Source organism: Canis lupus, chromosome 32 (genome assembly GCF_011100685.1).
Source record: "Canis lupus familiaris isolate Mischka breed German Shepherd chromosome 32, alternate assembly UU_Cfam_GSD_1.0, whole genome shotgun sequence".
Classification (NCBI taxonomy): domain Eukaryota; kingdom Metazoa; phylum Chordata; class Mammalia; order Carnivora; family Canidae; genus Canis; species Canis lupus.
In genome coordinates this window covers 13,135,111-13,157,100 of record NC_049253.1, presented here as the reverse complement: position 1 = coordinate 13,157,100, position 21,990 = coordinate 13,135,111, and the positions used below count along the sequence as shown (strand labels likewise).

Below are 21,990 nucleotides of genomic sequence, written 5' to 3'. Positions count from 1 at the left end.
GTAAACAGTCCTATCAAATGAGTTCTGTATCACTGAGAGCATTTAGTACATAATATTTTATGATGGTAACAATGAGAGGCACTTTTATTTGAGTTTTTACTACAGAAGGAATTTAGATTTGAAAGTAAGATAATGGACACCAGGATACTGGGAAGGCTGCAGAGTTATTTTCCTCTGAAGATCTTAAAGTCTAGTCTGTAGGAATCTTTCCTCTGGATTTTGTTGTACCTGTACCATGGGGTAGCTCAAGGCCCTTTCCAGTGGAGCCCTATACAATTCTGCATCCCTTCCTTCAGGGCTCGTGAGTACAGCACTGAGCTCTTTCCTGCTGTTTTCAGTAATTGTGTCTCTTCCAAGGCCAATTGCTCTGTGAAAAAGATATTCTTCCTCAGAGGTTCCTATTCCCCTCACAATGAGTTTTTCCATAGCTGGGTTCTCTGAAGCTTGTTAGAGGTAATGAGAGCTCTCAGAAATCTCAGAGATTCATATCCGTTCATTCTCCTGCCTATATACTTGTATACTGTGTCACCTTTGTTTCTAAATTACATACCCTGGAGGACAAGGATCCTTGTTCTTCTTTTAATGGTGCCATATTTGACAAGCAACATGTTGTAGATGGCAAAAGTTACAAATGATTCTTAGGACTCTAAAAACAATCTTATTTTCATTAGAAGATCTTTCTCAAGTTACTAATAACACCTGAGGTTGAGTTGATTTTTCCCTTGTCACTCTCCAGAGCCACCACCTACTTGGGCATCTCAGCATGTCCTTAGTTTTTCAAATGTTGACACTTGACTCTCTGTGTGATTAGTTTACATAAGAAATATTATATAGAACTGATGGGGAAGTTTAATTGTCCCCTAACTTATCTGAAAACTCATTACCTGGCAATATTAGAAAACTGTTCAAATCTCAGAACCCCAGTTACATCAGGATAAATTTCCAAGAGTAAAATTGTAAATTGCAGTCACACAGAAGAGATGTGGGCATGTGACATGAAAGGGTTATGTCTGCCTTGCCAGTTGAGATGTATTTCTTTTTCTAGTTCAAAAAATGACAGAGAAGTTATTTTAAGGACGCTTTGGAGATTATACTGTGGGAATATTAGAGAGTAAATTTTGAGTGTGATTTGCCCATTTGGGCTTAATTCTGGCGTTCAATTTTGGGGGTAAAATCTATTATTCGTTGGCTATCTGTTGGTCACTTGACTTTTATTGACTGAGCTGCTAAACCATTTGTGATAAAAGAAGAGAGTGGGCCATCAAATATGGCCCAAAGTTTTTGTCTCCAATCCATGTGACGGTCAGAGAATCAGTGCTGCTTTTTCTGATTAACCTTTAGCACCAAGAGACACATTATTTCCTCCAAATCAAGTGTATCATCTGTTTTTGATGTTTTAGAAGACCACTCTAAAGTGGACCACTAAAAGTAGACCATTTACTCTCTTGATTTGTTTTTTTTTCCCTTCCTGGTCTGCCATCTATAGCAGGTTGTAAGGGTTCGTGTGTGTTGGCTCCTGAAATCTCATGTTACAGTGGAGACAGTTACCAAAAGGAGGACCAGTTTAACAGAAGTTGGAATCATATTTCTCTATCTAAAGATGAATACGTATTTTTTAATCTAATTCTTTAGATTTAGAAATGAAATTCTTTAGTTACATCTGTGATTATATGGTATTATAGATATAAAAATAAATTTGACAAGTTGTATTTCTTTACCGGTATCTACTCATAACATTTCTATCCTGTGTACCAAAGAAAACATTTGCGAGCTTGATAATAAACACAGATAAAGTCAGATTCCACAATTTTGTGTTTAAGGGCAGTCAATTAGGAATTGTATTTAGCTGCAAGAAACAGTGACACAGGGGATTCCTGGGTGGCGCAGCGGTTTGGTGCCTGCCTTTGGCCCAGGGTGCAATCCTGGAGACCCGGGATCGAATCCCACATCGAGCTCCCGGTGCATGGAGCCTGCTTCTCCCTCTGCCTGTGTCTCTGCCTTTCTCTCTCTCTCTCTCTCTCTCTCTCTCTGTGACTATCATAAATAAATAAAAATTAAAAAAAAAAAAAAGAGTGACACAAGGAATAGTGCCCTAAATTGCTAGGATGGTAATTAGGATTAATATTATGAGTTTTTGCTCTGTACTCATCTTCCTTCTCTGGATCACCTCAGGGTCATAAAGTGGCCACTGTAGTTTCAATGACTACTCAGCCCCCTTTTGGAGTAGCATTCCAAAAGCCCCACCCAGTAAATTCTGTTTATGTACAAGCAGCCGGAATTTAGTCACTTGGCTACCCAGATCTACCAGGGAAGATAGGGAATGTAGTTTTCCATTGCTAACTCATTCTTCACTCCCAAAATGAGCAGATGGAAAGCCATTCTAGTTTTAAAAAGAAGGGAAAATAGATCCTGGTATGCACCCAGCGATCTCTGCCACCAGTACCTTTTATGATCTGCCCTAAGCTTTCTTTTGAGCTCCTCTGCTATTGTAAGCACTTGACAGTGTAGCTCTGCGCCAAGACTTGGCACTCACCGAGAACACTTCGCTTCCCTTCCCCACACTTCACTCATGTTCTGAAAGGCTTTGTCTTCCATCCCAACTGTCTCAGCCACTTAACCTCTAGGGAGTTGCTCAGATCACAGTTTTCTTTGGGAGGGGGTGGAGGTGGGGTGCTTTCCAGGACCTGCAGTAATAGTTGTGAGTATAATATATTATGACCATCCTGCCCTCCCCCTCTCTTCTTTCATCCCCTTTCTCTGAGTTCTTGGTAAGTTTTGGCCAATATATTCTAGTTTCACAGCTAATTTTTCATATCCTCAATGACTCGCTCATCTCCCCTCCCTGACACTAGTCTAGTATAATACATGTATATAACAAATGTTCGACACATGCTTATTGAATTCCATTGCAGACCTAATGCTAGCAAGATAATAGGAGAAAGTCCTTTATGCAATGTTTTTCCGAGTGTTTTCTTTCTGTAAGAGAAAATAATTGGTGATATCAGCAATTTGAGTATCCTATTCCACTAGTACCTGTTGGCTGATATATAGGTCATTGGTTACTTTAGTGAGTAGTCTATTGGGTAGAAATGCAAATAGCAGTTCATCTGAAAATTACTGACACCCTAAACATGTAAGAAACATTAACAGTCTTGGCCTCATGGAATGTGTGCATTTGATGTGCCCAAGATTAGGGCACTTCACTGAAAACAAACAACAAGAAAGGGCGGGGGATAATAAAACTTCTGTTCCTCTACAGCACCTGAAAGTATGATAAATGGTCATCAGGCTGGCCAGGGGGTCAAAAGGCAATACAGCCTACACATCTAGAGTTTATGTTATAACATGTCCTCTTCTAAATAAACTTTTTCATGTTTTTAAGTAGTACTTCCTAAACTACCTTTTCATGTTTTTAGAGATATTTTCAAAATCTAGTTTTTGGGGGATTATTACCTCAACTTACTTTTACTGATTTTGAGGGTTTTTTTTTTTTTTGAATTATGACACTCTAGGTGACTCAGTAATAATTGATTCATTCAAACATTAAAATTTACAGAAAATCTTTTTAAGATTAAAAATTTTTAACTTGCATTTCTTCATTATGGGGCCTGGAAATTATATAAAGAATGGTTTATTTCTGGGACTTATTTTAAAAACTACATATAAGCCATCTACTGGTATGCAGTTGGCTGAAGAATAGTATTGGAAGGCCCTTCTAGATAGTCCTTTTCTTCTCACAGATCTGAACAAAATTGCTTCCTTTTGAATTTCATGCCATGTCTAAAATCAGATTTTAAGAATTATTCAAGGCAACCCTGGGTGGCTCAGCGGTTTGGTGCTGCCTTCAGCCCAGGGCCTGATCCTGGAAACCCGGGATCGAGTCCCATGTCGGGCTCCCTGCATGGAGCCTGCTTCTCCCTCTGCCTGTGTCTCTGCCTCTCTCTATCTCATAAATAAATAAATAAAAATCTTTTTAAAAAAATTATTCAAGTGCATTTCTCTACCATCTACATCTTAACACTTTGTTCATCCCTTCTTCCTACAAGCTTTTAAATACTTCCTGAGCAGCACTGTCTAAGGATTAGTAGTGATACAGGATCCATTTGGGGTGACAAGGAGGAAAGGCTTGAAGTCTAGTTGGTGAATAAGCTCCCTGGGGTGCCAGGTGAAGAAAAGGTCAGCGAGAGTCAAGAGAGGAAATGTAGAAACAACAGAAATAATTTGCACATCAGTTTTACAGGAGTGTTCAAGTTTTAAAGGAAATGAAGTTTGAGAATGGTGAGAGAGGAAAACTAGAAGCATATCCCAGAATGGAAACAGCCTTGGCTGATACAGGAAGTAACAGGTTTCAGGGCCTTTAGAACTCAGGATCATTGTGGCCTCCATTCCACTTGGTCTTCAAGATGTGTCTGCTCTTCACTCTGTGCTTATTGAAGCCTATCTTTTCCTGTAACAAACAGATTGTGCCTTTCTCATGTCAACTAGACTTTTTCTTTTCTTTTTTTTTTTTTTTTTAAGGATTTTCTTTATTCGTGAGAGACACACAGAGAGAGAGAGGCAGAGATACAGGCAGGGGGAGAAGCAGGCTCCATGCAGGGAGCCTGATGTGGGACTCAATCTTGGGACTCTAGGATCATGCCCTGAGCCCAAGGCAGACGCTTAACCGCTGAGCTACCCAGGCATCCCCAACTAGACTTTTTCTAGTCCATTCCCCATATCACCACCAGGTTAATATCCCCAGAATTTTTATTTTTATCTGATCATTCTCCTGATGATGATGATTAGCTTCACAAACTTCCCATGTCCTGTAGATGAAGTATATATTCCTCAGTCTGAAATTTAGAGAACATCATTTGATCCCACTCACCTATGATTGTTTACATCTCATTTTCCCACTGACATTCAGCTATCTCTTTAGCTTGACTCTGGCTTGGTGCCCCCTGAGTAAATGATAGTCGGCTTTGCTGTATAACTCCTCTTACCTTGGAGAGTCTTTGCCTTCTCTGTCTACTCATACTTTAAGAACCAACTCAAGTCTCTTCTGAGGCTTTCTCTACAAATCTGTGAATATGCTTATGTGATGATTTCTTCACAAATTTCATATGTGCTACCCATTTTGCTCATAAACAAATATTGCCTACGTGAAAAATGATTGTTTTGTCTCTTCATCTACGTTATAAGCTCTCTGAGACTAGTGAGAGTGCTATACAATGAATTTCCTTAAATTTTAATATCTGGCATAGCACCCTGCACCTGTTTGGTGTACAGCAAGGTTTCTCATTCTGGCACCATCACACTTTGGGCCACATAATTTGTTTTGGAGGGGGCTGAGTATTATGGGATGTTCAGAGTATCCCTGTATTCTATCTTCTAGATACCAGTCTAGAAGCACCCTCTCCTCAGTATGACAACCAAAAATGTCTCTATGTCAAATGTTCCATAGAGGGCAAAGATAGCCTCAACTGAGGATCACCAGTATATCAGCAGAATAAATTCTGACTAGTATCTTGGCAGGAATGAAAGACTGAAAAGCTTTGAGTGATGTTTTATAGCATTTCGGAATCCTGAGGAAAGACAAACTCAGCTGATAGAAGATAATAAATGTAAAATAGAACTTCCTATTTCCTGTGAGAGGCCATAGCAAGGGTTAAGGCAATTGTACCATACCTAGGGTTAAGAAAGATCAAGAAGACACAGTACTCTTAAGTGAAAGTTCCAAAAATAGTGAGTTTTGGGTTTTATTTCATTTAGAGCCATTTCATACTAGAAATAGCATTTCTAGTACAATAAGTATTATTTGGTGGGAAATTTATCTGGAGTTCATATATACCCGTCTTTGGACTAAGAATTACTTTTCAAACCATATTTGGGGGAACGAGTTTGAAATTACAGATACAAGTTACTGTAAAATTGTAACTATTGACAAACATCAGTTGTGTTTATTCTTAGTTTTACCTTTTTTTAAAAAACTATTTTAACATTATACTTGAGTTTAGTCAATTTATCAGACTCAACTGATACACACACATACACATACACACGTATGTGAGAGTATTTAGTCTGAACAATGCTTACTATTCCAAAGCACAGTGATTTTACTCTGCTACTACTGGTAGATATTTCTGCTACCCTGTTGTAAGTTCCTAGTCTTCTCTATTATTAATCAAACTACCACATGATATAGATGCTGTATGTCTGATATTCTACTGACCTAGAAATAACACATCCTCTTTTCACAGCTGTATGCCAACCACAGTGCAAACATGGTGAATGTATTGGACCCAACAAGTGCAAGTGTCATCCTGGATATGCTGGAAAAACCTGCAATCAAGGTAGGAAAACAGTCTGACACAAATTAATCATAAGCCCCCTCTAATTCTGCCTAATATGAAAGTTTTAGGTTCTCATGCCAAATCACTTTGCAACGGCTATTGTTTCTAAACTGTGTGAACTGCCATTTTCGGAAAGATAAAAATATAGTAGTAAATCTTAAATATACACTTCATTGGAGGACAGTTAAAAGAATTTCATCCTCTTATTCCTAGTCACTGATACTAATTAAAATGTCTTTTAAAGAAGAGAATCACAGCATCAGTAAAGTAGAAGCCTTATATTCTGCTAGTCTTTGTTCTTCCACGAGCTAGTTGGGAAGCCCCTGCAAATTGTTAGCTTCCTCGGACCCTGGTGAGATGGAACCCCTTTAGTATTCAAAGTCAGGTGGGAAGTCCGACTTGAAATTTTGAGGTCCCTTCAAACTCTGAGCCCTTTGATTTTTGAGATTAAATTCTCTTCAACTGTTACTGGTTTGCAAAGTTCTCTGAGATATATGATTTTGACAAATTTATTTTTGTTTTAAGTTACTTATAAAAGCAAACATTTAGCACAGTGCCCCAGGTATTTTATATATATTATCAATTTTTTATCTATTATAATGTCAGGAGGGAGAGTGCTATTTATGGTAATTAAGTGATAATTAATAGCTTCCTGTTATTTTTTTATTGAAAGAGATATCAGGGATATTAAGTCTAAGCTCACAGGATTAGTTGGTAGAAGACCTAGTATGTCAATTTAGAACTATTGTCCATATAATTCATATTTTCTCTGAATTTAGTCTTAGATGAGAAAATATTATTGCAAATGTGATCTTCTAGCTTGTACTAACAAATCGGACAAAGGTTGTCTTTTTAATTCATTTCAACCCCACATGTTCTATTATTAGCAGTAAAAAAAAAAAAAAAAAAAAGAACAAACAAACCCAGAAATAGGGAAAAGCTGGGGTTAGATTTCACCAGAAACATAGAAAGACAAAAGAGCCCATTTTTTTACTTATTTCTTAAATTAAAATAATCCTTTCTATCCTTTTCAGTTGGAACAATTACATGGGGCCTGACTGTCCCATTGATAACTTACTTGACCTCATCAGATATGGAGATGATATTGTGGAAACAGTCTTGTACTTCAATATCTGATGTTCCTTGATGTGTCTCATGTAAACTCGTGATTTATGGGCATAGTTTCCACAGCCATCCAGAACACTGGTGTTTTAAAAAGTATAAGGAATTGTTTCTGAACTATCAGATGAAATCCATGCTAATGAAATGTGACAGGCCCAATGGTAAAAGAAACTGTTATTCTCAAGTGTGCTCTGTATTACCTGTTATTTGATTAACTAATTTTTTCTAATGCTTCCTTTATAATATTTTTTAACTTGGAATTTACCAAACATACCCAGGTAGTCTTTTTGAAGTAAGTAGAGTTTTTGTTATCTCAGTTTACTCTTTTAAAAATCCATTTGACTTTCCTTCCCCAGTCTCAGTTTACAAGTAGTGACATGTCCGGTTCTGATTATTGAGTTATCAGTGTTCATCTGAGAGTTCCAGCATGCTTCCTTTTTTAAAGTGGAGAACATAAACCATCAGAGGTTTCATTAATATGTCAGTGCCATAAGCCTTGTTGTCCTGATGCCAGGAACTTCTACAAAGAAGGTTATTATAATAAGCCAGTGTTGAGATTGCAGAGAAATCCATTTAAATTTATTTGCTTGCAGGAGCTACATCAACTTTAATATGCTTCAAAGACACTGAAACTATTACTGTAACAAGGATCTATCTTTGGGTATCTCCTGTTTTCAGAAAACCAGTTTATCATGTACTTTTTACTGTAATGCATACCTGTTTCTCTAAAGAAAAAATGAAATATACGGAGTTGAAATCTTGCCTCCTAAAACTATATTCCTTAGGGGGAAGAGGATTTCATTAGTAGCAAAACGAGATTTTATACCTGCAAAAAATAGTGTTGACACTGAAAATGTAATTTCAAGTCTAATCTTGAATATAAAACTTTAACTTCCAGTAAACCTGTATGTTTTGATCATCTCTTTGTCTTCCTTAACAAAAAAGCAATTGTGAGGAATTCCCAATGACATGATTTATGCTCTTTGAGAGCAGATTTATATACTCTTTGAGACTCTTTATGGTCTCTGATTTCTGAGTCCTGAAAACTATTATTAGAATGACTTGCACATGCTACGTGCACATTAAATATTTGCTCAGTGAATGATTGTTTCACGTAATGGTTCTTGGTCCAGGACACCATACTTGTAAGGGTTCCATGGAGGCATCTAGGCAGCACCTTAGGCAGCCTCTGAATCTGTGGACTGAGAGCCCTTGTCAGGGAGACGGGTGGCTGTGAAGGAGCTGGGGACATGGGACAACTGTCGAGAGACACCAAGAAACATGAATAGAGCAAATCCTCTGTGCCTATAACATAGCAAATCAATGTAGACTCTTTTTTATCTGGGCCATACATCTTAATAAACTGGCAAATAATCCTTCAGAAATACGGGAAATCAAACATTTATTTTTTCTTGAGGAGAGAGGTGTTAAGAAGAAATACATTTGATATGATTTAACAGAACTGGAAATTAGCTTTTGGTTACAAGTTGGTTTCTGGGTAAGGCAAGTATTTGCTAAACGATTTGTTGCAAGTTGTGTACAATAAGAAATAACCTTCTGGAAACTTGATTGGTGGAGTGAAGAGCTTGTGTAAATGACAAGCTTTTAACCAGTGCTTTCAGAGCTGCCTGGGGGGCAGCCAGAAGAGCAGGGCAAGCCCACTTTGGAACTGGCTTAATTTAACAGCCTTGTCTCAAGATTAGTGTGAATCTGCTGTTGGTGCTTGCCTTTCCCTCTGAGTCATTTCTGGATTTGCTATAGCTAGATCACATATAAAATCAGAGGCTTGGACTGATCATTAGCATATTCTGAACAGCATATGATGATACCTTTCACAGCAATGAAATTCTAACCCGGACTCTGGCAAGATTTGCTTTTTTTCCCCAAATTTTTCTCTGGGAATTTTATTCATGCATAGTCTCCCCTTCTTTGAGTCTCTATCCATACAAATTCTCTTTCCCTTCAGCCAAAAAGGGATACTGTTACAGATAATAATTTTTTTATAACTTTCCCATTGGGGGATGTTTTTATTTTTATTTTTTAAGATTTTATTTATTCATGAGAGACAGGGAGAGAGAGGCAAAGATACAGGCAGAAGGAGAAGCAGGCTCCATGTAGGGAGCCTGATGTGGGACTCGATCCTGGGACTCCAGCATCACGCCCTGAGCTGAAGGCAGGCACTCAACCACTGAGCCACCCAGGCGTCCCAGGGGATGTTTTTATTGTGTAATATGTCTTGTCATTGCATATTTTCAGAAATGAAAGACAGGTTTTTTAATGTATGATGTGCTTTATAATAATTTCAGAAGATATAATTTATAAATATCAATTCCTAATGTTTGACAAAGGTTATGTTTCATATGTTGAATTCCTCACCCCAAGAAAAGAACCGTGTTGTAGCACAGAGCCAGACAGTAAACTTTGGTGGCCTAGGTTAATCTGAAAGTTGATTGCCTTTCTTACCCCTAGTATTAAGGTAATTTCTGACAGCCTTATTTTTTGAAAGATGTGTGGCTTCAACCCAGAAACCAGTGTTCACTTAATTTGACTGTTTAACTGGCTGTTAATACTATGAAAATCTTAAAACAGGAGTGAGTGCCTTTTTGACTCTACTTTTGAGTCTTAAATATCTTACACTATTTTGGTAAAGTTTTGTTTGTTTTTTGTATTTTGGTTAAGTTAATAATGGCAATAGTTAACCTTCTTTGTAGGAAGCTTACTGTATATTCTTACTAAATGTGACTTAAACATAAGTTCTTACATTTGAATGAAAACATTGATGAAATATCATGCTATTTATTTAAATAATCTCTTTATGCAAATCATAAATTTGTGCATAATTTTGGAGTATTTTAAACTATTAGAGGAAAAGTTCTTAAGTTGAATATTTAGGACCTCACTGTCACTAAACAGAGCAGATTGATTGTAATCGATATTCATACAATCTGTTTTCTGAGTTTTCTTTGTCAATGACTAAAATAATGCTTTAAAAAATGGCCACCTCTTCTTTGGAGATCTAGAAGATTGGTGTGAGAATGATGCATGTGTATAAAATGTACATGTGTTTTGGGGAGGCAAGATGGCTGTGATAAATTTTAAGGAAAATAGATACTCAAATTTTGAGAAGAGAAACTGGAAGAACTAGAAATCCATTTTTAAAAAGTATGTGAAGCATTCTTTTTTAAATCCACCAACTTTGTGTAATTGTTTAATATATACTTATAAAGATTTTTAGGGGTAAAAATGACATCAGTTCAAAGTTGACTCTTATTACCTTCTTCCTGGTGTGAAGATGAACACTTCTACCCAACTCCTCTTGACCAAGGCAGTGAACAGCCTCTTTTGCAACCCCTGGATCATCAAGCCACAAGTTTACCTTCAAGGGGTGAGCGTGCATTATCTCAGGTGGTCTGCACTCCCACCTGCACAGCTTCCTGCAGTTTTGTCACTTCTTGCAAATGTTCTGAAGACTAGCCTTGGAGTACGTAGCCTTCAGAATCCTGAGCATGTTAAACAAGTGGCAGGAATACCTGCTGCTGATTCTCTGTGCTCTAAAACGTCTGGAGCCTCTACTGTCCTTTTACTGCATCAAATACTGCTTCTCTTCTTCTTTTCTGGGTTTCAGAATGTTTTCTAAAAATCAGATAGCAAAATAACTTTTATTTTCATAGGTGAAGTCAGGAATTCCAAAGCAACAGAAATTGGGGTTTTGATGACTCTTGCTTAGATTTTGAAAGTGATGAAGTCCTCTTCCCCACCCGCAGTTTTGTCACTTCTTGCAAATGTTCTGAAGATTAGCCTTGGAGTACGTAGCCTTCAGAATATTTCGAGTTACCTGGAAATCAGACCATAAGTTAACTTCTTTCTTTTGGTGTACATTTTGCAATATTAGATAGCCTAAGTTCTGGTTCCGTATAGTTTTTAAGTGGCTGTGTGATTATGAGCAAGTTATTTAACCTTTCTGAGTCTTAGCAAACCAGTTATTAATGGGGGGGGGAGAGTAATTTCTGCCCTATTCACCTGCAGGGCTGGTGTGGGAACAGGAACACCAAAAATACTAATGTTCTCATTTTGATGGAAAGTTTTGTACAAAAGTCAGGTGGCAGCATGATTTTACAGTTTTTGTTCTAGAAGATCATATGCTTCATCCACTCATATACTTAGGAACTTAGAATTATTGAATTAAAATAGTTTAAATTATTAATTATTGTCTCTCTGCTGATAGGGAACTTAATGCACTTATGTACCTTCTGCATAAAGAATTAGGACAATAGGATTAATTTCAACATTGATAATTTAAAAATAAAAAGTATAGCAGTTGACGTCTGTTTGCCTGTGACCTCTACTTTAGACATATAAAATGTAAAAGGTTGAATTTCTGAGACATTGCCCAGTTTAAGGTTCAAAGAAGAAAAAAGTCCAAATGTGTTAAATGAGTGAAAGATTATTTCCCTTAAAAATTCATTGGGTTATCTTATTCAGTGAATCTATGCTAGATTTTTCAAGCTACTTTTCAGTGTCTGCATGCTAATAAAATTTCTGATTCTTTTTTCCTAAAATGTGATTATAATGCTGTGCAGCTTGCATTTTTGTTCTGGAATAGCCCTCTTCTGACTCTCCTCCCTCCCCCCACCTCCCCAAGCTCCTGAATCCATCAACCTGCTTAAATATACTCACTGTCATAGGTGTTCTTTAAGAATGTGTACATAATAATTAGAGCATTCAGAATTTAAACAGTTTAATTGTACAATGATACCTTTGATGTGGTAAGATAGGTACATGACAAAACTCATTAATTTTATTATAGATTCTCTTTATAATTTATGTTATAAACTTCTAGAGAAAGAGCAAGATAAAAGTGATTTTAAGTAAATACACTAAAGTTTTCTTTCCTATGTTCTTATATCAGCTTTTAAGATTGATTTGAGAAAGTGTGATCAAGGAACATGTTCCTTATATTGTTCTGTTTATTATTATAGGAGAATTTACTATGAATTGGAAATGTTTTTGATTTTCTGACTTGATAGTAACACAAGCATTACTAGATCAGTAGTCTATGAGATTTTGAAAGCAGTACTTATTAACTCAATTTTATAAGGCATTAGGTCAATAAGAAAATAGAGTTAGAATAATAATAGACTAGAAGCCCTGGAGAAAATTTAGAAAAAGTTCATCACCAGGACACCAGATGCTTTTAATCTTTTGAAGCTCCCTGCTTTTAGCAGAAGTCTTATATTTGGTAAATATTGATAACATGGATTATTGTGGAATTCTATTTCATAATTTCTGCAGTGGATTTTGTAAGGGTCAGTGTGAAGTTTTTAGGACACACATGCCTGTAGCAGATGGGTAATGATGGCAATCACTGGAGATGTCAACCCCAACCATCTCTCAGGGAGTATCGCCACTCTGTCACCAGCTGTTACAGTACAACTTTCTCAAACTGTTTTCAATGTATTTGGATATTTATGTGTCAAACTAGTAAATAGTAAGAGAGCCAACAAATGTCTCTACATTTACCCATCAAATGCTTCATGTTTCTATCCTCTTCCATAGTATTTCATAGAGTGATTCCCAGGTGGGGGTTGTTTTTGTTTATTTTTTAATTACGATGTCTTGTTTTTCACTTTGTTTCAATTTCATGATACTTAACCCCAAAGTGCTTTTTCTCATGGGAAAGGATGAGTATGGACTGAAGACCACTAGCAGCCCCAGTCTGGATCACGAAAACTCTCATAGCAATCTTGGGAGCTTCTTTATTGGCTGAGACTAGAGCTGCCTCAACTTGGCTTCAGCTTCATTTCATGGACAGGGTGTCTAAAGAAATTTCCATCAGCATAAGTGTCCCTTACATATGAGTTGCATAGAGCTACAAACCTCTGACCAGTTTCTATCAGGAACTCACAGAAGTTTCTGTGGTTCTTTAAAAATAAGCCTAAGGGTTCTTAATTGATACATTTTCTATCCATCAGTATCCTTCCCTTAAGATACAGAATTCAGTCTTACTCTGTGGCTTTGTTGTACTGTTCTGTTCTATATTTGCTTAGTGCAAAAAATATTTAAAACAAAGCCTTTCTCTAATAATGTGCTCAGATTTAAATACCTTTTAATATCAATCCAGGACTTAACCAAAGCCAGGTGTGAATCTGTAGGGATGTATGGATGTATTAGGAATGATAACTAACTTCTCTTAGACCATGAGAAGAGAGTCCCTGACTAATTTTTAGTAAATATTGAAATACAAGGTAGAAGAATATGAGAGGTAGAGTGAATTTTTTTGTCTTTCTTCCTTGATTTAAAATTTTTACTTCATTTAACAGAGGGAGAAATCAAATTTTGTTGATACTGTAACCTACAAGGCACTTTCTTTGAGAAAAATTTTTAAAAATACATTTTAAGATGTGATTCTGTTTTGAATGCCCTTGACTGAGCACGAGACAAGAAAGTAAAAAATTGAAGAAAGCAAAGGAGATGTTGAAGATTTCTAGTTTACTTAGCCTTCCTAGGATTTGCCCAGCTGGGGACCTGCTCACTGTTGGGTTAAGGTTAAAAAAAAAAAAAGACTCAAATTGGAAAGTCAGTAAAATATGAAAACATTTATAAATTGTAATAGTTATGAGGTGGATTTAAAGCCATGTAATTTGGTGGTTTAATTAAGTGAAATATATAGATTTCCAATAAATGGGCAGGTCAGATTTAAGTTTGATTAGATTAAAACATCTTGCCACTAGATATATCTATATTTCTGATTTGGTCACAAGGATTAATAGATAACGAAATTATCTAATCAGGTGCTAACACTGGAAGTTCTGGACAAAATAAACATGTCATATTTTTGTAAAATGAAGTCTATATTTTGGGCATTTCTATTTTAGTGTTTGTCATTATTAGTTTTGGTTCACCTGAAGCAGTATTCAACTTGGGTTAGAAAATTCTTATGTGGAGTTTTTGATTTATGTTGATATTTAACCCAAACAAACCCAAAATACATAATAATAGTCCATTACGTATCATTTGTTAGTATTCCCATATGCCTTTCTTAACTGCCAAATGAATGAAAATATGTAGGTTTTGTGGTGGTTTGTTTATTATTTGAATACGTCAGTAAAGCAGGAAAGTGAAATTTCTTCTTTAATCTGAGATCAGTGTAGAATCTGTAAGATTGAATAAGAGAAACCACAGTAGTGATCACTCTAATTCATGTAGCTTTTACCCTCTGAAAATAGAGCCTTCCTTTGGAAAGGTCAAAGCAGTTGAATGTTTTAAATTACTTCCTGTAAACTGAGATAGGCTCACAGAGTATCTTTTTAAGAACAGAGATGGAAGGAATTGAAAGAGGAAGATCACATAGTCAGAATGAAGCTGGTAGTAAACCCAGATATTTGGAGGGTATTGGAGTCAGTGAGGTAGATAGCAGAGGAGCTGTACCCATGAGGAGGAGAGTAGGGATGATAAGGTAGGCATGTGTCTGTGAGGAGAATTTTTCTAACTGTCCTTTGTGGACAGAGACCACAGGTACTGTGTAGTCTAACCTCCAGAAGTTCACACAACCCTCTCATTGTTATAAAGCATTTGGTCATTTCTGATAGAAAGCTCTTGGTCACCCCTAGAGTAACGAGCATTAAAATTAAGATGGGATAAGCATGCTCTATCTCTTATGTTAACTACTGGTTACTATAGCTTGTCCTACTTTGCTTACTCATTCTTCAATATAGAGAAATATTTTAAATTTGTTGACATTAGCGTTGAGGTCTTCTCATTTTGCTGCATCAACCTCCACTCTTTTCAGATCTGAACGAGTGCGGTCTGAAGCCTCGGCCCTGCAAGCACAGGTGTATGAACACTTATGGCAGCTACAAGTGCTACTGTCTCAACGGATATATGCTCATGCCAGATGGGTCCTGCTCAAGTATGTCAAGAATCTTAACTGTTTTATAAGTGCTCTGGCTTGATTTCATGCTGTGCTCTGATAGGGTGTGTGAAAATAGCCTCCCAGGCCCTCCTTACCAGGATGTGAGCATGTGTGCCTAAGGAATGGAAAATAAAAGTTGCCCATTTTACACATCTAGCATTATATTACCATGGGTGTCAGTGTTAATTTGATTTGGAAGTGGTATTTAAGAAATGTAAAACTATATTTTCTAATCTTTTTCCCAACACATTTTTGCCTGTCTTCTATCTGCGCCAAGAACTATTCCAGCTAGAAGAACATTAGTGCCTATGTAGGGACTGTGTTGCTGTTCATAAGCATAGACACTAAACTCTTAGCTGGTAGAGAATCCATCAGGTCTGTTGATTGAGTGCAAACCATTCATAAGTACCTTCTCACTTCACTTTTACAGTTCTTTATAATAGTCTAAAGACTAAGATATCACTTTTCTAAAAAACAAAATTTTTGTACATCAATTAGAAAAAATAAATGATTCCAGTAACATTAGATTTCGTGTGTCTTTGTGAGAAAGAAATGGATCATGCTTTCCTACTATCATTGGGATGTGTTTCTAAGATGGACAGTGCCCTGAAATTTTCTGTAGGCTGAACATTGAATTAAGTTTGTGTTTATATGATCTCTGACAATGGATGACTTGATTTTTATTTTTCCTGAGTTATCTGGTAAGCTAGTTATCAATTAGGCAATTATCGGTTATCTCTAACTGGGTTGTATTTTATTAAAAAGTTCAGCTAATCTTATTTAGCATTGCATATTTAACATGGAACCTTTAGAATTAGCTAAATTCATGTTTAATACCATGTGGCAGTGATGTTAGAATCCTCTAGCATACAACCTGGTAGGAAGTCTACTACTGTTCCTAGAAAAATTTAGTGGGAGATTGAGAAAGTGAATTGAATGTTTTAGTTAAGACCAGAATTTAGCATAAGTAATCTAGAGAATTACCTCAATCCTCCACTTTCCTTGACCACTGGAAGCATTTCCAGATAATCTATGTGAGATAAAGTTTTATATTTGTCTTTTCATTTTTTAAATGCATTAAACGTCTTCCTCAGATATTAACAGAACTGGTTCACTTCTTAATCTTCTTGCTCCCTGGGGGGGAGTGAGGTCTTTCTGTGCCTCTCTCTTATTTTTGGCTGTCTTTGACTGTTGAATAACTGAGGCCTTTTTGTCTTCATTGTTGATTCAGTGCCTGGTAAAAAACAAAAAACGTTTATTTCAGTTATAGAATTTGTCCTCTGCCTCTCTGAATCAGCCAGTCACACTCTTTCCAGGTACCCTGACATGCTCCATGGCAAACTGTCAGTATGGCTGTGATGTTGTCAAAGGACAGATCCGGTGCCAGTGCCCCTCTCCCGGCCTCCAGCTGGCTCCTGATGGGAGGACCTGTGTGGGTGAGTTGTAAAATCAAGCATCTTTGTCACCAGCCTCTCTGGGATAAAAGGAGAAAGTGAAAGATGATGGGAGTAAGGAACAGAGGCAGCTGCCTACATCAGGCAATTGGCTAACCTTTAGAAGATAACACATGTCTCAAGAGGACCTCTCTCTTGAATGGTTGATGCAGACCTTGTTTCCCTAAAAATGAGGGACAGGAAGAAGCTTCAGGAAGAGGAAACCCCATGTGCAAGGACTCTGAAGTTTAAAAGAGCACAGTATCTGGGGAAAGCAGAAGAGCAGAAGGAAGCATTGAGTGCTAAGGCTGAATAGGTAGGCACGGCTAGATTGTACCTACTGCATTAGAGTTAGATTTTTTTTCCCTGTAAATTGGGAAGACAGGATAGGATTGTGGTTAATAGTCTGGACTTTGATTTCAAATCTAGCATTGCCATGTGCTTGATATGTAACCTGAGGCAAGAGACTTCCCTTTGAGCTTGAGTCTCCTCATGTTTAAAATGGGAGTAATGCCACATAGAACCATCATCGTAAGGAAGGATTGAATGGGATTATGTATACAAAGGGCTGAGGAGGGCAGCCCGGGTGGCTCAGCGGTTTAGCGCCGCCTTTGGCCCAGGGTCTGATCCTGGGGACCTGGGATCGAGTCTCACATCGGTCGGGCTCCCTGCATACAGCCTGCTTCTCCCTCTGCCTATGTCTCTGCCTCTCTCTGTGTGTCTCTCATGAATAAATAAATAAAATCTTTAAAATAAACAAAGGGCTGAGGAGAGTACCTAGCACGTAGTACATACTCAACGAATAGAGGTAGTGATTCAAGAGAGATTTATTTAGTACTTTCTATGTTTCAGGCGCTGTGCCAAGTGCTAAGATATATAGTAGTGGACAAAGCAGACAAGATTTTGATCCTTGTGAAGCTGATACTCTAATGGAGAAAACAGAAAAGAAACAAATGTCTAATAAAATTATGAACAATGCTAAATATTAATGTGAGGTACTAAGGGGAAATCACAAAGGGTTTATTTTAGAAAGCAATGGTCAAGGAAAGCCCTTAAGTAAGACCTGGACCACTGGTCATGTGGATAATCACCGAGCAGGTGGAAATAGTGCAGGGTGCTGCAGTGAAAGAGACCAGAGGGCTGGCCTGTGTGAGGTTTAGAAAGAAAGGCCAGTGTGGCTTCAGTGCTGAGTGAGCACGAGGGCAGTGGCTTGACATCTAACTGGTGAGGTATGTAAGGACTGCATAGTTATTGCAGGGTGTTCATGGACATCATGAGGAATGAGGATTTAGTTTAAAAAAACAAGTAGAAGGCGTGCCTGAGTGGCTCAGTCGGTTAAGCATCTGCCTTCAGCTCAGGTCATAATCCCAGGGTCCTGGGATTGAGCCCCATGTCTGGCTCCCTGCTCAGCAGGGGAGCCTGCTTCTCCTTCTCCCTCTGCCCCTCCCCCCTGCTTGTATTCTCTCATTATCTCTCTTCAAATAAGTAATTTAAAAAAAATTAAAAGCAAGTAGAAAGAGTTGAGGAGTTTTAATATTCCAATCTTAAGGGTTTTTTTTTTTTAAAGATTTTATTTATTTATTCATGAGAGACACAGAGAGAGAGAGAGAGAGAGAGAGAGAGAGGCAGAGACACAGGCAGAGGGAGAAACAGGCTCCATGCAGGGAACCCGACGTGGGACTCGATCCCGGGTCTCCAGGATCAGGTCCTGGGCTGAAGGCGACGCTAAACACCTGAGCCACCTGGGCTGCCCCCAATCTTAAGTTTTAATAAAACATTGTGACAGTTGAATGAGAATGTTCTAGAGGGGTTAATTGGCAGGGTAAGGACTAGTTCAGAGGCTCTTGTAACAGCCAAACCTGGAAGATGGTAGCTAGGGTAGTGGTAGGGGATGAAGAGAAGACTAGGCCTGATTAACTGGTCCTGATGATATGAGTTTAGGGGAAATGGGGTTGTTAAGGGTGCCTCACATTTCCAGTTGGAGCAACTGGTAGGTAGAGGTGCAGTCTGTGTGGAGATGCCAGAAAGCTCCAGTCAGGAGGATGCTTTGAAATTTGGAGATGTGGAATTTATGTCACCTGTTGGGGCAACCAGCTGGATAACATTTATGATGAGCTGCTCTGTGCCAGGCAACCGTTTGCTGACGTTTATTTTAAAATCTGTTCCATCTGAACATGCTGTTGCGCCTTCTAAGGCACAATTGATTTCTGTTTCTAGATGTTGATGAATGTGCTACTGGAAGAGCCTCCTGCCCTAGATTTAGGCAGTGTGTCAACACTTTCGGGAGTTACATCTGCAAGTGTCACAAAGGCTTCGACCTCATGTACATTGCAGGGAAATATCAGTGTCACGGTAATGAACCACAACCATCACTTTGTTTGCTTCTTCCTGTGATGTGGAAAGATCTCTTCACTCTGGTGGTGGTGGGGATGTCAGAGGCAGGGGAGGGTACTGGCATTACATTGAACAGAAGTGCAGTGCAACCATTTGGTAGTTCTGGATGCATATGTCCTTTGTTTCTTCTGTTTATCTGCTGGTTTTATGTGGCCCTTCCAAAAAATTTTTTTTGGAAACTATATATTTTTGATGGCATCATACATATCTTCCAAATAAACTTCTTCTTTTCCACTTCCTGTTATAGATATAGATGAATGCTCTCTTGGTCAGTATCAGTGCAGCCGCTTTGCTCGATGTTACAACATACACGGATCCTACAAGTGTCAATGTAAAGATGGATACCAGGGGGACGGACTGAACTGTGTGTGTGAGTAATGCTCATCTCCCAGCTTTGAATTCTAGCAGGAAATACAAGATTACACAAAGGCCATTACTAGGGAAAAGGAAGAACAAGATTAGTTATCAAAAAAGTATATTTTTTATAACTAATAATGTTAATCTGTATTTTCTACAAATCACTTGCTCAGGTATTTTTTAAAAATTAAAGACCGAGGGGATCCTTGGGTGGCTCAGCGGTTTAGCGCCTGCCTTTGGCCCAGGGCGTGATCCTGGAGTCCCGGGATCGAGTCCCGCATCGGGCTCTCGGCATGGAGCCTGCTTCTCCCTCCTCCTGTGTCTCTGCCTCTCTCTCTCTCTCTTTCTCTCTCTTTTTCTCCTCTCTGTGTCTATCATAAATAAATAAATAAATCTTAAAAAAAAATTAAGGACCGAGTAATACATTCTAATCTTAAAACATTCAATTCCTTTACTAAAATCTCTCAGAAGCTTCCCTTTGGCTGGCAAGAAATTATGGGGCTATCCCTGAGAATTTGATTTTGTTATAATCAGAAATAAATTAGCATTTGATTATGACAAAGGGAAAATCTGAATATATTATATTTTTTTGTTTCTCTGTTTTAGGTCTCCTAATTCTATTAAATCATTCTGATATTTATTTTCTCTAAGTTTAGGACTGTTTTGCTTTTTAAATCCTTACGAGCTCTGTTTGGAGTATGGCTATGTTAGTAGATAAACATGAAAAAAATAACCTCCAAGATGAAAGTTTTACAAATTAAAGGCCACAATTTAGCATACCTTTCATGTGACAATAGATAATTTTTAAAGTTTTGGAATAAAATATTTACTGAAAATCAGGAGCCATAAAATCATAGAGATTAAAGGATTTTTGAAGGGTCATGTAGTTATACTACTAGCCTAGAGTATATCATTTCAGGAAGATTAAATACTAATTCCTTTTGGTGAAGATAATCACAGAAAAAGATTCCACAGATAATCATGGTGACTTCTGAAGTTTTTTTTAAGCAATTGTATAAATTAGTAAGGGGAAAGCAAACCAACTTTAAAAAATACACAGAACATTTAGGTGGGTGCTTGAGTCAGTTAAGCATCTGACTCTTGGTTTCACCTTAGGTTATGATCCTCAGGTCTGTGATCTCAAGGTCATGAGATTGAACCCTCTGTCTGGCTCCTTGCTCAGTGCGGACTCTGCTTGAGATTCTTTTTCCCCCTCCTTTTGCCCTTCCTGCTGTGCTCTCTCAAATAAATAAGATCCTTAAAAAAATACAGAACATTTAATGAAAATGTTTTACATGAGTTGAATTTATATAGAGTATGGAAGAGAAAAGTATTAATCTTTAGACAATCAAAACATGATTTTCTAATAATGTGTGCTCTAGGGACACCTAACTTAGATTCTGAACATACAGTTCTCATATTTTAAAAAAACGTAGAATGTTTCTGCATTTTAAAAATCTCAAGGATTGTTGTCTCCATTTTACAAATACTTGAAATTCTTTGTGTTGTAAATAATATATTCCATTATAGAAATACCAATATATTTTTTGCATATATCCACATATGTGTATGAATGTGTATCTATGTAAGATATATAGGTATAAATAAGTTATATAGATACATATTCATACATACACATAGTTGTTATTTGAAAAACAGTATTACTTATAGTAGAGGAATATTCTAAATGTGAAAAATAAGCCTAGTGGGCATGAAATTTTTTAAGGTGTTTTTCACAGTTTGATTCCATGACCAAACTTCTAGTGAGAGATGGTTATACACTAATTTGAATCTTTTGACTTTTTCAGATATTCCAAAAGTCATGATTGAACCTTCAGGTCCAATTCATGTACCAAAGGGAAATGGTACCATTTCAAAGGGTGATGGAGGACACAGCAATTGGATTCCTGATGTTGGAAGTACAAGGTGGCCTCTGAAGACACCATATATTCCACCTGTTATTACCAACAGACCCACTTCTAAACCCACAACAAGACCTACACCAAGGCCAGCACCAGAGCCTACCCCACCTCCACCCACAGAACTCAGAACATCTCCACCAGCAACAGCTCCAGAAAGCCCAAGCGCCAAACTGACTCCTGTAGCACCAGTTGCCACTACATCTTCAAGATGGATTACAGTTGATAACAGGATACAGACAGATCCTCAAAAACCGAGAGGAGATGTGTTCAGTAAGTCATATATATGTTAGCACATATTTTGGAGGATTTTTTTCCCAGTTGTGTTGAGATGTAATTGACATACAGCACCATATAAAGTTTAAGGAGTACAGAGTAATGGTTTGACTTACATATATTGTGAAATGATCACCACAATAAGTTTAGTTAATATCCATCATCTCACATAAGTAAAAAGAAAAAAGATTTTTCTGTGATTAGAACTCTTAGGATTTACTCTAACAACTTTCATATAAATCCTA

The 21,990-nt window shown here is 37.5% G+C and overlaps 1 protein-coding gene across 4 annotated transcripts in view; it reads left to right on the top strand.

The window, feature by feature from the left end:
- The window catches only part of NPNT (nephronectin), a 75,873-nt gene that overhangs the window by 25,705 nt on the left and 28,178 nt on the right, over positions 1–21,990 (top strand). For 2 of the 4 annotated variants that reach the window (XM_038581977.1, XM_038581976.1), the window contains 7 exons: positions 6,240–6,332; positions 10,747–10,839; positions 15,244–15,363; positions 16,683–16,802; positions 19,017–19,151; positions 19,441–19,563; positions 21,359–21,742. In XM_038581977.1, the coding sequence (XP_038437905.1) occupies positions 6,240–6,332; positions 10,747–10,839; positions 15,244–15,363; positions 16,683–16,802; positions 19,017–19,151; positions 19,441–19,563; positions 21,359–21,742 (1,068 nt within the window). The remainder of the gene's footprint in view (positions 1–6,239; positions 6,333–10,746; positions 10,840–15,243; positions 15,364–16,682; positions 16,803–19,016; positions 19,152–19,440; positions 19,564–21,358; positions 21,743–21,990) is intronic. The other 2 variants (XM_038581979.1, XM_038581978.1) reach the window with 1 other exon arrangement.